Source organism: Pituophis catenifer, unplaced genomic scaffold (assembly GCF_029215685.1).
Source record: "Pituophis catenifer annectens isolate HBS135680 unplaced genomic scaffold, rPitCat1.0.hap2 SCAF_16, whole genome shotgun sequence".
NCBI classification, from domain to species: Eukaryota; Metazoa; Chordata; class Lepidosauria; order Squamata; family Colubridae; genus Pituophis; species Pituophis catenifer.
In genome coordinates, this window is record NW_027256896.1 from 13,562,767 (window position 1) to 13,575,440 (window position 12,674).

The following is a 12,674-nucleotide window of genomic DNA, read 5'->3' on the forward strand; positions in this document are numbered from 1 at the left end:
TCACCGCGGGAGTAATCATCCCTGATTGTTAGCATGCGACAAATCCCCTCTTTTGAAAAATACTAGCAGAAACAGAAGGCATAGAATAGATCGCGCACGTGTTTGTAAAATAAATGTTAACCTTCAGAAAGAAACGGTGATTAAAGAATCGTTAAATGTTATGACACAAAAACCGCAGGGAAAGAAAACTTCTTCCACATTAAACCTTTTCTTACCTCAATCAGCTTCCTTTCATAAGAGTTTGCGCGCTCCTCATTGTTTTCCACTTGCTTTTGTTCGGGAATAGAGAATTCACTATCTGCGTTCCAAAGATTTGGCAAGACTGGAAGCAAAAATAAAACACAGGCTGCCGTCAATAAAGAGCAGTAAAGATGGGTTTGATTTTCGGATTTTTCATGAGATCGATCCATTTTTACCTTTAGGAACGCCCATCGAAATTTGTAATTCCGAGCCCAAAGTCGTATGCTCAAAAGATTCTGACTACAGGTAGTCCTCCACTTACGATGGTTCATTTAGTGACCGTTCCAAGTTACGACATCAGGGAAAGAAGTGACGTACGACAATTTTTCACATTTAAGACCATGAAATGTAAAATTGGTTACGACCGGGTGTGGCTTGGTGGTGGGGGTGGGGGTAATGTGACTGGGTGGGCGTGGCCAACTTTTCAAAACTTTTCAAAGCATTTTTTCTAATGTTTTGAAAAGCCTCTCTAAGATCAGGCAACACAGCTGGGATCGTCAGAGACTTTTCAAAGCATTTTTTTTACCACCTCTTCGGCCAAAGAGGTTGTAGAAAAAATGCTTTGAAAAGTTTTTTTTTTTTTTTTTAAAAAGCCTCTGATGATCGTGTGGCTCAGCTGGGCATGGGGGAGGGGGCCGCAGGGATTTTTGCTATCGGTTCTCCGGACCACCCGCTGCCATCGCTACCGAATCGGGCGATCCGGTCCGAACCGGGAGCATTTCACCCCTGCAAGAAGTTGTCTTCCTTTTTCGAGTTGAACCAAGCCAAAAGAAACAGCGGGGGTGCTAAAAAAAAAAAAATCAGTTTGCTTAACCGAGACCAACAATAACGACAACCAAAATCCCTCCTCCTTTGCTATAGCTTAAAGCGATGAACTCAGCGGTGGCTGTGTTTACAGTATATTATGTGCTTAACCAGATTGCTGAATTAACCCATTTTCAGGGCTTACACAGTGCATCAAATCATACTTCAACCAAATGGCTTAGATTTTCGCACAAGACGGTAATTCACACACAGAGAGAAAGGGAGCTGAGAGCTGAAGTTAAAACTAATCACATTCAGCGTGATTTTTTTTGTTTGTCTGGGGCTTTTTTGGTCATGGTTGTGTATTCTGTGAAGACGAGCACTCTGTAGGGGCACGTGCATTAGACAGAAAGATGTTTTGTTTTTTTTAATTCTGTTTGCAAGGGGAGAGGAAAAAAAAAATATCCCAAAACAAAGGAAGGAAAATATATGCTGGTTAAGGGAAGATAAAATGGCAAGGCTGATTCCCTGAATAGCCCCGCTCGCCGCTGGCAATCTTAAACCGGCAGCTCAATATTTCAGATAAAACAGCAGCTAAGCAGCCAGCCATGAATTAGCTTACAAGTTCTCTCCAAAAAAATGGAGCGAATTGAAGCCCCCGAATAGAGAATTTCTCATCTCCACCCCCAGAGATAAGAAAGGCCTAGAAGTTTTGTATACTTTTGTAGGCCTTAAAACCTGCTTCAATCACGTCAACTCTGAACGTCTCAAAATCCCCAAAAATCCATCACTTTGGAATGAAAACCAGGCAAGACCAATGCGACTTTATGAAGAACGTCAATAGTAAACTTAAAGATAATCCAATAATAAAAATTAAATCATCATAATCCCTCTTTCCTTCCTCCCTCCCTCCGCCTTCCTTCCAACTATCCTTCCTTCTTTAAATATCTATAGTTAGATTTCCTTCCTTCCTTCTTTCCTCCTTCTTCCCTCTCTCCTTTCCTTCCTCCTTCCCTCCTTCCTCCATCTTCCTTTCTTCCTTCTTCGAATATCTAGAGCTAGATTTCCTTCCTCCCTCCCTCCCTGCATCTCCTTCCTTTCTCCCTCCCTCCTTCCTCCCTCCCTCCCTTCCTCTATCTCCTTCCTCCTTCCCTCCTTCCATCTTCCCTCCTTCCTTCTTTGAATATCTAGAGCTAGATTTCCTTCCTTCCTCCCTCCCTCCTTCCTCCATCTCCCTCCCTCCCTTCCTCTATCTCCTTCCTCCTTCCCTCCTTCCATCTTCCCTCCTTCCTTCTTTGAATATCTAGAGCTAGATTTCCTTCCTTCCTATTCCTTGCTTCCTCCCTCCCTACATCTCCTTCCTTCCTCCCTCCCTCCTTCCTCCATCTTCCTTCCTTTCTCCCTCCCTCTATCTCCTTCTTCCTTCCCTCCTTCCTCCATCTTCCTTCCTTCTTTGAATATCTATAGCTAGATTTCCTTCCTTCCTTCTTTCCTTCCTTCATCCCTCCCTACATCTCCTTCCTCCCTCTCTCCCTCCTTCCTCCATCTCCCTCCCTCCCTCCCTCCTTTCCTTCCTTCCTTCTTTCATCCCTCCCTTCCTCCGTTCCCAAACAAAGCAGCCATCTACCTTTTCCCTCCTCTTGTAGGTATGTCTATAGATCTCTTGGACCCATTCTTGTAAAAAAATACAAAGTTTGAGGACCAAAACATTCTTTGTCAGCAGGCCAAGTGTAAGTATTAAATCCAAACCAGGAGAGCATACAGATCATTCACTCTCAGGCTACCTGTGTCAGTCTCACAGGGTTAAGCAGATAAGAATCACACACAGATGAGCCAATTCCACTTCACTGTAAGGATACATTGGCAGGATCTTGCCAGTTTGAAAGCCCAGTGCTCTCCCTGCCTCCTATGCAGCTCAAGAAACTAGGGAGGGTCCCTCCTGATCCACTTCTCTCCACCCATTTATGCAGCTGCGGCCTATGCAGTCTCTTATCTCCCCGTTCCCTTGGCAGCATCTTTTCGTTCAGTCACCCAAGGTCTTTCTCACGTGCCGTGACAATCTGGAAGCTTCGTTGCCTACATTGTACATTGAAACTCGATTTAAAACTGTACTAACAAACAGACCGAAGGCAGTGCCAAACTTAAGCAAATGTACTTTGTTTTTGCAGCTGCTGGTTTGGTTCCAAGCCAAATCGCTCAGCTAGCGGCGTGAAGGTTTCAGTGGGAAGCACTGACAGCTAACACGCAATATGTATGCGCACACACTCAGTGGTGGAATTCAAAATTTTTTGACTACCGGTTCTGTGGGCGGTGGGCGTGGTGTGGCTTGGAGGGCGTGGCAGGGGAAGGATACGGCAAAATCTCCATTCCCACCCCACTCCAGGGGAAGATACTGCAAAATCTTCATTCCCACCCCACTCCAGGGGAAGGATACTGCAAAATCTCCATTCCCACCCCACTCCAGGGGAAGGATACTGTAAAATCTCCATTCCCACCTCACTCCAGGGGAAGGATACTACAAAATCCCCATTCCCACCTCACCCCAGGGGAAGGATACTGCAAAATCTCCATTCCCACCCCACTCCAGGGGAAGGATACTGCAAAATCTCCATTCCCTCCCCAGTCCAGGGGAAGGATACTGCAAAATCCCCATTCCCACCCCACTCCAGGGGAAGGATACTGCAAAATCCCCATTCCCTCCCCACTCCTGGGGGAAGGATATTGCAAAATCCTCATTCCCTCCCCACTCCTGGGGGAAAAGTATTGCAAAATCTCCATTCCCACCCCACTCTGGGGCCAGCCAGAGATGGTATTTGCCGGTTCTCCGAACTACTCAAAATTTCCACTACTGGTTCTCCAGAACCTGTCAGAACCTGCTGAATAAGACCCCTTGCACACCCTTCTCTCACCCTTTTCCTTGTGCAGATAGGGAGTGGGCTTCTGAATAAACACAAATATCACCCCATGGTCTGAACGGATCCTAGGCACCGAGGCAGAACCGAATTAATTCTGGCTAAACAAAAGAAGGTCAAATCAGCTGGACGACACTAGAAACAAAGCTTCCCCCAAAATTCCCACCGCATAAAATTATAAAGCTGCCCAAAACTGCCAAGGAAGAGTGGTTTCCCTTTGGCTCCATACAGAAAACAAAACTGCTCCATGCCATTGATGTCTCAGGAGCCGAAGAGGACCTTGGGAGCAAGACATTCAGAAACTCCAAAAAAGCATCTGGTGGACCTCAGATAAAATAATTGGCAAACAAAAATGGAAAATACGAACACTGCAAGGTACATTTGTCTCACTCCTGCAAAATTCTTTACTTTTATTAGCAATAGCAATAGCACTTAGATATATATACCGCTTCATAGTGCTTTAGAGAAGGAAGGAAGGCAGGAAGGAAGGAATACCGCTTCTCAGTGCTTTACAGCCCTCTCTAAGCGGTTTACAGAGCCAGCCTATTGCCTCCAACAATCTGGGTCCTCATTTTACCCACCTCGGATGGATGAGAGGGTGAGTCAGCCTTGAGCCTGTGTGATTTGAAATGCAGATTTAGCCTGCAATATTGCATTCTAACCACTATGCTATAAAGGAAGGAAGGAAGGAAGGAAGGAAGGAAGGAAGGAAGGAAGGAAGGAAGGAAGGAAGGAAGGAAGCTCTCTAAGCAGTTTACAGAGTCAGCCTCTTGCCCCCAACAATCTGGGTCCTCATTTTACCCACCTCGGAAGGATGGAAGGCTGAGTCCAACCTTGAGCCTGGTGAGATTTGAACGGCCAAACTGCAGGCAGCCGGCAGTCAGCAGAAGTAGCCTGCACTCTAACCACTGCGCCACCAGAGCTCCTAATAGCAATAGCACTTAGACTTACATACCACTTCACAGTGATTTACAGCCCTCTCTAACCGTTTTACAGAGTCAGCCTCTTGCCCCCAACAATCTGGGTCCTCATTTTACCCACCTCGGAAGGATGGAAGGATGAGTCAACCTTGAGCTGATCAGGACTGAACTCCTGGCTCACCTTGAGCCTGATGAGATTTGAACTGCCAAATTGCAGGCAGCCGGCAGGCAGCAGAAAGTAGCCTGCAGTACTGCACTCTAACCACTGCGCCACCGCGGCTCTTATTCTTAGATGAAGAAATTTGTCTAAGGAAATACTAGGTGAGAAGGCTTCTTCAACGACCTTTTAAGCAGGGACACAAAACTGTTTATGTAAGCCCAGATAAACAATCTCCTCAACATTAGCCTCCTCTTCAAAGATTAAAAGTTGTGAATCCCACATAAACCTGCTGGAGGTGGGAGAAAAGGTTCAGCTGGAGAGGTGGAGGTCTCCTCAGGAAGCTAGAAAGAGCAGAAAGGGAGAACTGTTCCAGCTTGTTTTCTAAACAGTTTTCCCCCCCACCATGTTTTTGATGGGCCACCCACCTCAATGGCCGCTATTTTGAGAGAAGACCCACAGCATGCTCTCAGCGTATCAAGAGCCGAGAGTTGGAGATACAGGAAGATACTTTTGAAAGGGAGATAGTGGCTTGGGCAGAAATTTTGGAAACTAGTTTAGTTTAGTTAGTTTAGTTTATTATATTTGTATACCGCCCTTCTCCCGAGGGACTCAGGGCGGTGAACAGCCATGGTAAAAAACAATGTACAACAAAAATTAAAAGCTTATTAAAATAATTCAATCATTCGGCCAAATTTAAAACATCCAACTAAGATCATTTTAAAACCCCTAGCAAAACCCAATTTAAAAAACCTTTATCCTGTCGGTCCAGCTTGCTGGAATAATAGGGTCTTCAGAGCGCGACGGAAGGCACGGAGGTCGGGGATCCTTCGTATGTCCGGGGGCAGTTCATTCCATAGGGCCGGGGCCCCCACAGAGAAGGCTCTCCCCCTGGGGGTCGCCAGCCTACACTGTTTGGCTGACGGCACCCTGAGGAGGCCCTCTCTGTGGGAGCGTATTGGTCGGTGGGAGGCAATCGGTGGCAGAATGCGGTCCTGTAGATAACCAGGTCCTAAGCCATGGAGCGCTTTAAAGGTGGTAACCAACACCTTGAAGCACACCCGGAAGACCACCGGGAGCCAGTGCAGCTCGCGCAAGATGGATGTTACATGGGAGCGACGAGTCGCCCCCATTATTACTCGCACGGCTGCATTCTGGACCAGCTGGAGCCTCTGGGTGCTCCTCAAGGGGAGCCCCATGTAGAGAGCATTACAATAATCCAGCCAGGAAGTGACAAGGGCATGACTGACTAGGCAGTGTAAGAGGGTAGAGATGGGAGAAATACCTAGATTGAATAGCCAAGAAGTAGATGCAGACAGAGATAAAGATCCAAGAGAGGAATATGGGAGGCAAGTCAAAAAAAAAAAAAAAGCATAGCAATGAAAGTATTGAAGCGGGCAAGAGACGATGGATAGATGATTTTCTCTTTTTTGTGGTTGTTTTGTTTTGCTTTGCTTTTTCTCTCTCTTTCCCTTCTTTTTTAGGTAGGTGACATGACTAGAAGTTAGGCAGGACAGAAACAAAACATCTTTTAATAAAGGGTGACATGATTAAAAGTTAGATTAAGAGATAGAAATAAGAGAAAGGAGGAATATTAGTGTATACACTTTTATATAATAAAAGCAATAAAGGAGAAGGGGACGGCAGAGGAGAAGATGGTTACATGGCTAAACATTTTTATGTTTTTTATTGTTTTAATAGTTTTTGGTGTTTAAAGATGTCTATGGAGATTCTCGGTCATTCAAGTCAGGTGTTTTTTTTCCAAGAGACAATTGGGTTTTCCTGGTTCTTCTTGAAAGACGTTTCACTTCCCATCCAAGAAGCTTCTTTAGCTCTCACTGGATGATGGTGGGGAATGGAAGGATTTATATTCTTTGCAGACAGCTGGTCATTTGCATCCTTTTAGCGAGTCCTTGATGCCACGTGAGGATTTATCTGTGTCCTTCCATTCCCCACCATCCAAGTCAAGAGCTGAAGAAGCTTCTTGGATGAGAAGCGAAACGTCTTCAAAGAAAAACCAGAAAGTCCAGTTGCCTCTTGAAAAAACCACTTTGGGAGTGTTTAAATGTTTTTTTAAAAAATATATTTAACAGGGATAAAAGAAATATATATCGGTTCTAGAATTCTTACAATGTTTGTGAATGAAGAGATATCATAACAATCCGTGTTATGCTGAGACACGTCCTGCCCCCATATTAAGTCCCAGAAGCACCATATCTTAAATTCTCTTTGTCTTTCAATAATGCAGGAGGAGAAAAAAAGATGCTAATTATCTAATTGATTAACCACCAAATGCTACTCATTAATTAATTACTAATCAGCTACTAATTTTGATGGAGAAGGGCCGCTAATGAAAATCTCTACGCCGATGGAGCTAGCATTCTGAAGGACAGACAAAAGGATGAGGCTAGCTGACAGATTCAAAACACGTAATTCTATTATCTAAACATCTACAAGAACTTACGAAATTAAAAAAAAAAAAAAACAGAAAAACTGCTCTATTGACTTTCAATTCAACGTTTCTGTAATGGTATGTGGGAATGACCTTGAAAGACAAAAGGAACAAATGCTACCTAGGTAACATTCAGATAAAAGGTGTGGGAGCCTGCAGCTGCATAACAGGCAGAGAAAGAAACATAGAAAGGGCATAGTTTACCAGGCTGTAAAAAGAGATGGCGGGAGATTTGTACTTTCGGACTGTAGATTCCTGCCTATAGGTGAGCAACAATAGAGAAACTACTCTGAGTCAATCCTCTTGTCCTCCTTGCAAATGAGCCTTGGTAGTACAATGGTCTAAAGCACCCAGTTATTAAGACCAGCTGCCTGCAATTACTGCAGGTTCGAATCTCGCCAAGGCTCAAGGTTGACTCAGCCTTCCATCCTTTCTAAGGTAGGTAAATTGAGGACCCAGTTGTGGGGGCAATAAGCTGACTTTGTATAAATATACAAAAGTATGAAGGCTATTGCTTAGCGCATTGTAAGCCGCACTGAGTCTCCGGAGAAGGGCGGCATATAAATCAATTTTTTTTTAAAAAAAAAAAATGACGTTAATCTAGTGGTGAAATCCATTTTTTTTTTAACTACTGGTTTTATGGGCGTGGCTTGCTGGGCGTGGCAGGGGAAGGATACTGCGAAACCTCCATTCCCACCCTACTCCAGGGGAAGGATATTGCAAAATCTCCATTCTCACCCCACTCCTGGGGCCAGCCAGAGGTGGTATTTGCCGGTTCTCCGAACTACTCAAAATTTCTGCTACCGGTTCTCCTAACTGCTCAAAACCTCCGCTACCGGTTCTCCAGAACCTGTCAGAACCTGCTGGATTTCATCCCTGTGTTAATTTTTCCAGACTAAAGCCCAATCTGCATAACTATTAGACATATGAGGGGTCTTTGGTGGCTTTCTTGCAGATGGTTCATCAACCAAACTATCTTGACAGACTTGAACATTGGGAGCTATCTAACAAAATGAAAACCAATGGTGAAAAAAGGAAAATTCTACATCTAGGCAAGAAAGACAAAATGCACAGGTACAGTATATGTGGTACCTTGCTCAATAGTAGTAACTGTGAGAGGGATCTTGGACAATCATTTGTCCAAGTGGACACCATTTAGATATGAGCCAGCAGTGTTGCAGCAGCTGCCAAAAAAGCCAACACAGTTCTAGGCTGCATAAACAGAGGGATAGAATCAAGATCACGTGAAATGTTAATACCATTTTATAAGGCCACACTTGGAATCCTGCATTCAGTTTTTGTCACCATGATGTAAAAAAGATGTGGAGACTCTAGAAAGAGTGCAGAGAAGAGCAACAAAGACGATGAGGGGACTGGAGGCTCAAACATATGAAGAACGGTTGCTGGAACTGGATAAGTCTAGTCTTATGAAAAGAAGGACTAGGGGTGACATGATAGCAATGTTCCACTATCTCAGGGGCTGCCACAAAGAAGAAGGAAGTCAAGCTATTCTCCAAAGCACCTGAGGGCAGGACAAGAAGCAATGGGTGGAAAATAATCAAGGAGAGAAGCAACTTAGAACTAAGGAGAAACTTCCTGACAGTTAGAACAATTCATCAGTGGAACAACTTGTCTCCAGAAGTTGTAAATGCGTCAACACCGGAAGTTTTTAAGAAGAGATTGGACAATCATTTGTCTGAAGTGGTGTAGGGTTTCCTGCCTAAGCAGGGGGTTGGACTAGAAGACCTCCAAGGTCCCTTCCAACTCTTCTGTTCTGTTCTGTTCTGTTCTGTTTTGTTATCTTCTGTTCTACTCTCCTCTCCTCTCCTCTCCTCTCCTCTCCTCTCCTCTCCTCTCCTCTCCTCTACTCTACTCTACTCTACTCTACTCTACTCTACTCTACTCTACTCTACTCTACTCTACTCTCTTCTGTTCTATTCTAAACTAGGTAACATCTAGATAAAAATTAGGGACGTTACCTAGCTTGGGTAATGAAATGCCTGCAAGAAAACCACCAAGCTTGAACAAGCACCAAGGACCCCTTATTTCAACCCTGAGCTACAAACATTCTCCTTTCCTTTCCTATTAGTCATATCCTGTGTGTTAGGTGCAAAGAATCAGGGACACACATAAAGCTGCAGCATAGATGATTTAACTGAAGCCTATAGATTAGAATCTAGATCAGGACTAAACTGGTTGCTAGATAAGGGTCAACAGACTTCAAGGGAGCTCAACTTGGGTCTCTTGTGGCAATGCACGGACTCTAAACTAATAACACATTTAACTCCACCCTCCCAGCTTGCTGGACTTGCGTCTCTTGTGGCAATGCACGGACTCTAAACTAATAACACATTTAACTCCACCCTCCCAGCTTGCTGGACTTGCGTCTCTTGTGGCAATGTACGGGCTCTAAACTAATAACACATTTAACTCCACCCTCCCAGCTTACTGGACTTGCGTCTCTTGTGGCAATGCATGGACTCTAAACTAATAACACATTTAACTCCACCCTCCCAGCTTGCTGGACTTGCGTCTCTTGTGGCAATGCACGGACTCTAAACTAATAACACATTTAACTCCACCCTCCCAGCTTACTGGACTTGCGTCTCTTGTGGCAATGCACGGACTCTAAACTAATAACACATTTAACTCCACCCTCCCAGCTTACTGGACTTGCGTCTCTTGTGGCAATGCATGGACTCTAAACTAATAACACATTTAACTCCACCCTCCCAGCTTACTGGACTTGCGTCTCTTGTGGCAATGCACGGACTCTAAACTAATAACACATTTAACTCCACCCTCCCAGCTTGCTGGACTTGCGTCTCTTGTGGCAATGCATGGACTCTAAACTAATAACACATTTAACTCCACCCTCCCAGCTTGCTGGACTTGCGTCTCTTGTGGCAATGCACGGACTCTAAACTAATAACACATTTAACTCCACCCTCCCAGCTTGCTGGACTTGCGTCTCTTGTGGCAATGCATGGACTCTAAACTAATAACACATTTAACTCCACCCTCCCAGCTTGCTGGACTTGCGTCTCTTGTGGCAATGCATGGACTCTAAACTAATAACACATTTAACTCCACCCTCCCAGCTTGCTGGACTTGGGTCTCTTGTGGCAATGCACGGACTCTAAACTAATAACACATTTAACTCCACCCTCCCAGCTTGCTGGACTTGCGTCTCTTGTGGCAATGCACGGACTCTAAACTAATAACACATTTAAGTCCGCCTTCCCAGCTTGGCCTGCTCTTCCCCTAGATCTGGAAAGTTAGGGAGCGTCCACCTTGGCTCTTTTCGTGGATATGAAAGATTCCACCTCTTAGCTCCTTGGGCTATTCCACTCTGCTCCACATTCCACCACAACTTCAGGGGTGTTTTCTTTTTTCTTTTGCTTTTTTGACTGGGCTGATTAATACGCCAACCCAAAAGAGCAAAACCTTGCTCAGTAGCAGTTGATCGCAGCCCTGCATCCAGATGTGTCATAACGCAGCCAACCCCTCACAGAAACCTGCCCCGAACATTTAAAAAAAGGAATGGTATTTTTGAACCACATATGCAATATAAAACACACACAGTTCTCAGGTTTATTTTTAGTATATCGGCAGTGGAAATTTAGTCCACAGCTGGGGAAAGGCAACTAAAAAGCAGGGTGCAAAGCCACTCATTTTTAGAAAGGTTTTGCAATCATTTTGTCGCCACCTCCTCTCTCTCTCTCTCTTTTTTTTTTTCCCCCTCCCTTCTATAAAATCTGACCATCCCACTCAATTTCTCTGGTTACTGTGCCTTTGTTTACATATAATTCTAACACAGCAGAATGCAGCAGCCAAGGTTTTCCCCTGCCGTAATTATACGAATCACTTAAAAAAAAACAAAAAAAAAACAGCCAGCGTCTAATGAAGGATAATTTCTCATATTATAGGTGGCTTAAAAATATCCTCTTCGTGTAGAATTTTTTTTAATACAAGCCAGCATAATGAAATGGTTGAACACCTGTATCACGGCCTGCGTGGAGAACTTAATCAAATTCCTGCACACCCAAGAGAATAAAAATCACTTCAGTTACCCCATAATTGTGGTCTATAAATTATCGGCAGGTCATGGAAAGGTTGCCAGAGAATTTAGCGTATTTCTGTTCATCCTTGTACCTCCCAATTGTTCATTTCCCAATGCTCTTGACCTGAGGTAACCTTCAGAGGTGGGTTTCAGCAAGTTCGGACCAGTTCTGGAGAACCGGTAGCGGAAATTTTGAGTAGTCCGGAGAACTGGTAAATACCACCTCTGGCTGGCCCCGTCCCCATCTATTCTCTGCCTCCCGAGTCCCAGCTGATTAGAAGGAAATAGGGATTTTTTAGTAACCTTCCCCTGGAGTGGGGTGGGAATGGAGATTTTATTTATTTATTTATTTATTTATTTATTTATTTATTTATTTATTTATTTATTTATTTATTTATTTTATTTTATTTTATTTATTTATTTATTTATTTATTTATTTATTTATTTATGTATTTAATTTTATTTTATTTATATGCCACCCCTCTCCGGAGACTCAGGGCGGCTGAGTATATTTCCTCTGCCACGCCCACCAAGCCATGCCATGCCCACCAAGCCACACCCACAGAACCGGTAGTAAAAAAAAAAATTGAAACCCACCACTGCTTAAACCACTAGCAAACATTACATTCACCTTCAGAAATTCGTGCTCCAGAAACCAGCTGTGTGTTTTAAATTACAAAAAAAAAGGAGGTCCGTGGTTAATAATTACTGCATTTAACTTGCCCCCCAAAAAGTGTGAGTTTTTAAAAAATGCAATTTAAGTTAAATAATCTGCTTTTAATCTCTTCTCTTTCAATTTTTAGATGGTCGCTGGAGGAAAGGGGGGGGGGGGGAAACCACACATTAAAATCCCAACTGTGCCGGGGATTTATTTCCATATTCTGTCGAAAATCACTGACCTCAAGTAACAGCAATCGGGCTGAAAGGAGCTCAGATATCACATCTGACTGTCCTAAATTTAGAGAAATTGAGTCATGCTTAAATCCCATTACAGGGAAAGTGAGCACACGTGCCATTCATTCCAATGGAAGGTAAAATGTACAACTAACTATCATGGGATTTTATATCTTCCCAGGTCAAAAAAAAAAAAAAAAAAGTACAGAAATCAGAAAAGACTTGAAATTAATATGTTTAATTATACCCTCAGCATGTATACCGTCTTCTCAGAGTTTCCAGGTGGCAGCTA

The 12,674-nt window shown here is 43.8% G+C and overlaps 1 protein-coding gene across 3 annotated transcripts in view; it reads right to left on the bottom strand.

The window, feature by feature from the left end:
- SNX29 (sorting nexin 29) overlaps positions 1 to 12,674 on the bottom strand; it is a 153,641-nt gene that overhangs the window by 101,289 nt on the left and 39,678 nt on the right. For all 3 annotated transcript variants that reach the window (XM_070955161.1, XM_070955160.1, XM_070955162.1), the window contains one exon: positions 216 to 322. In XM_070955161.1, the coding sequence (XP_070811262.1) occupies positions 216 to 322 (107 nt within the window). The remainder of the gene's footprint in view (positions 1 to 215; positions 323 to 12,674) is intronic.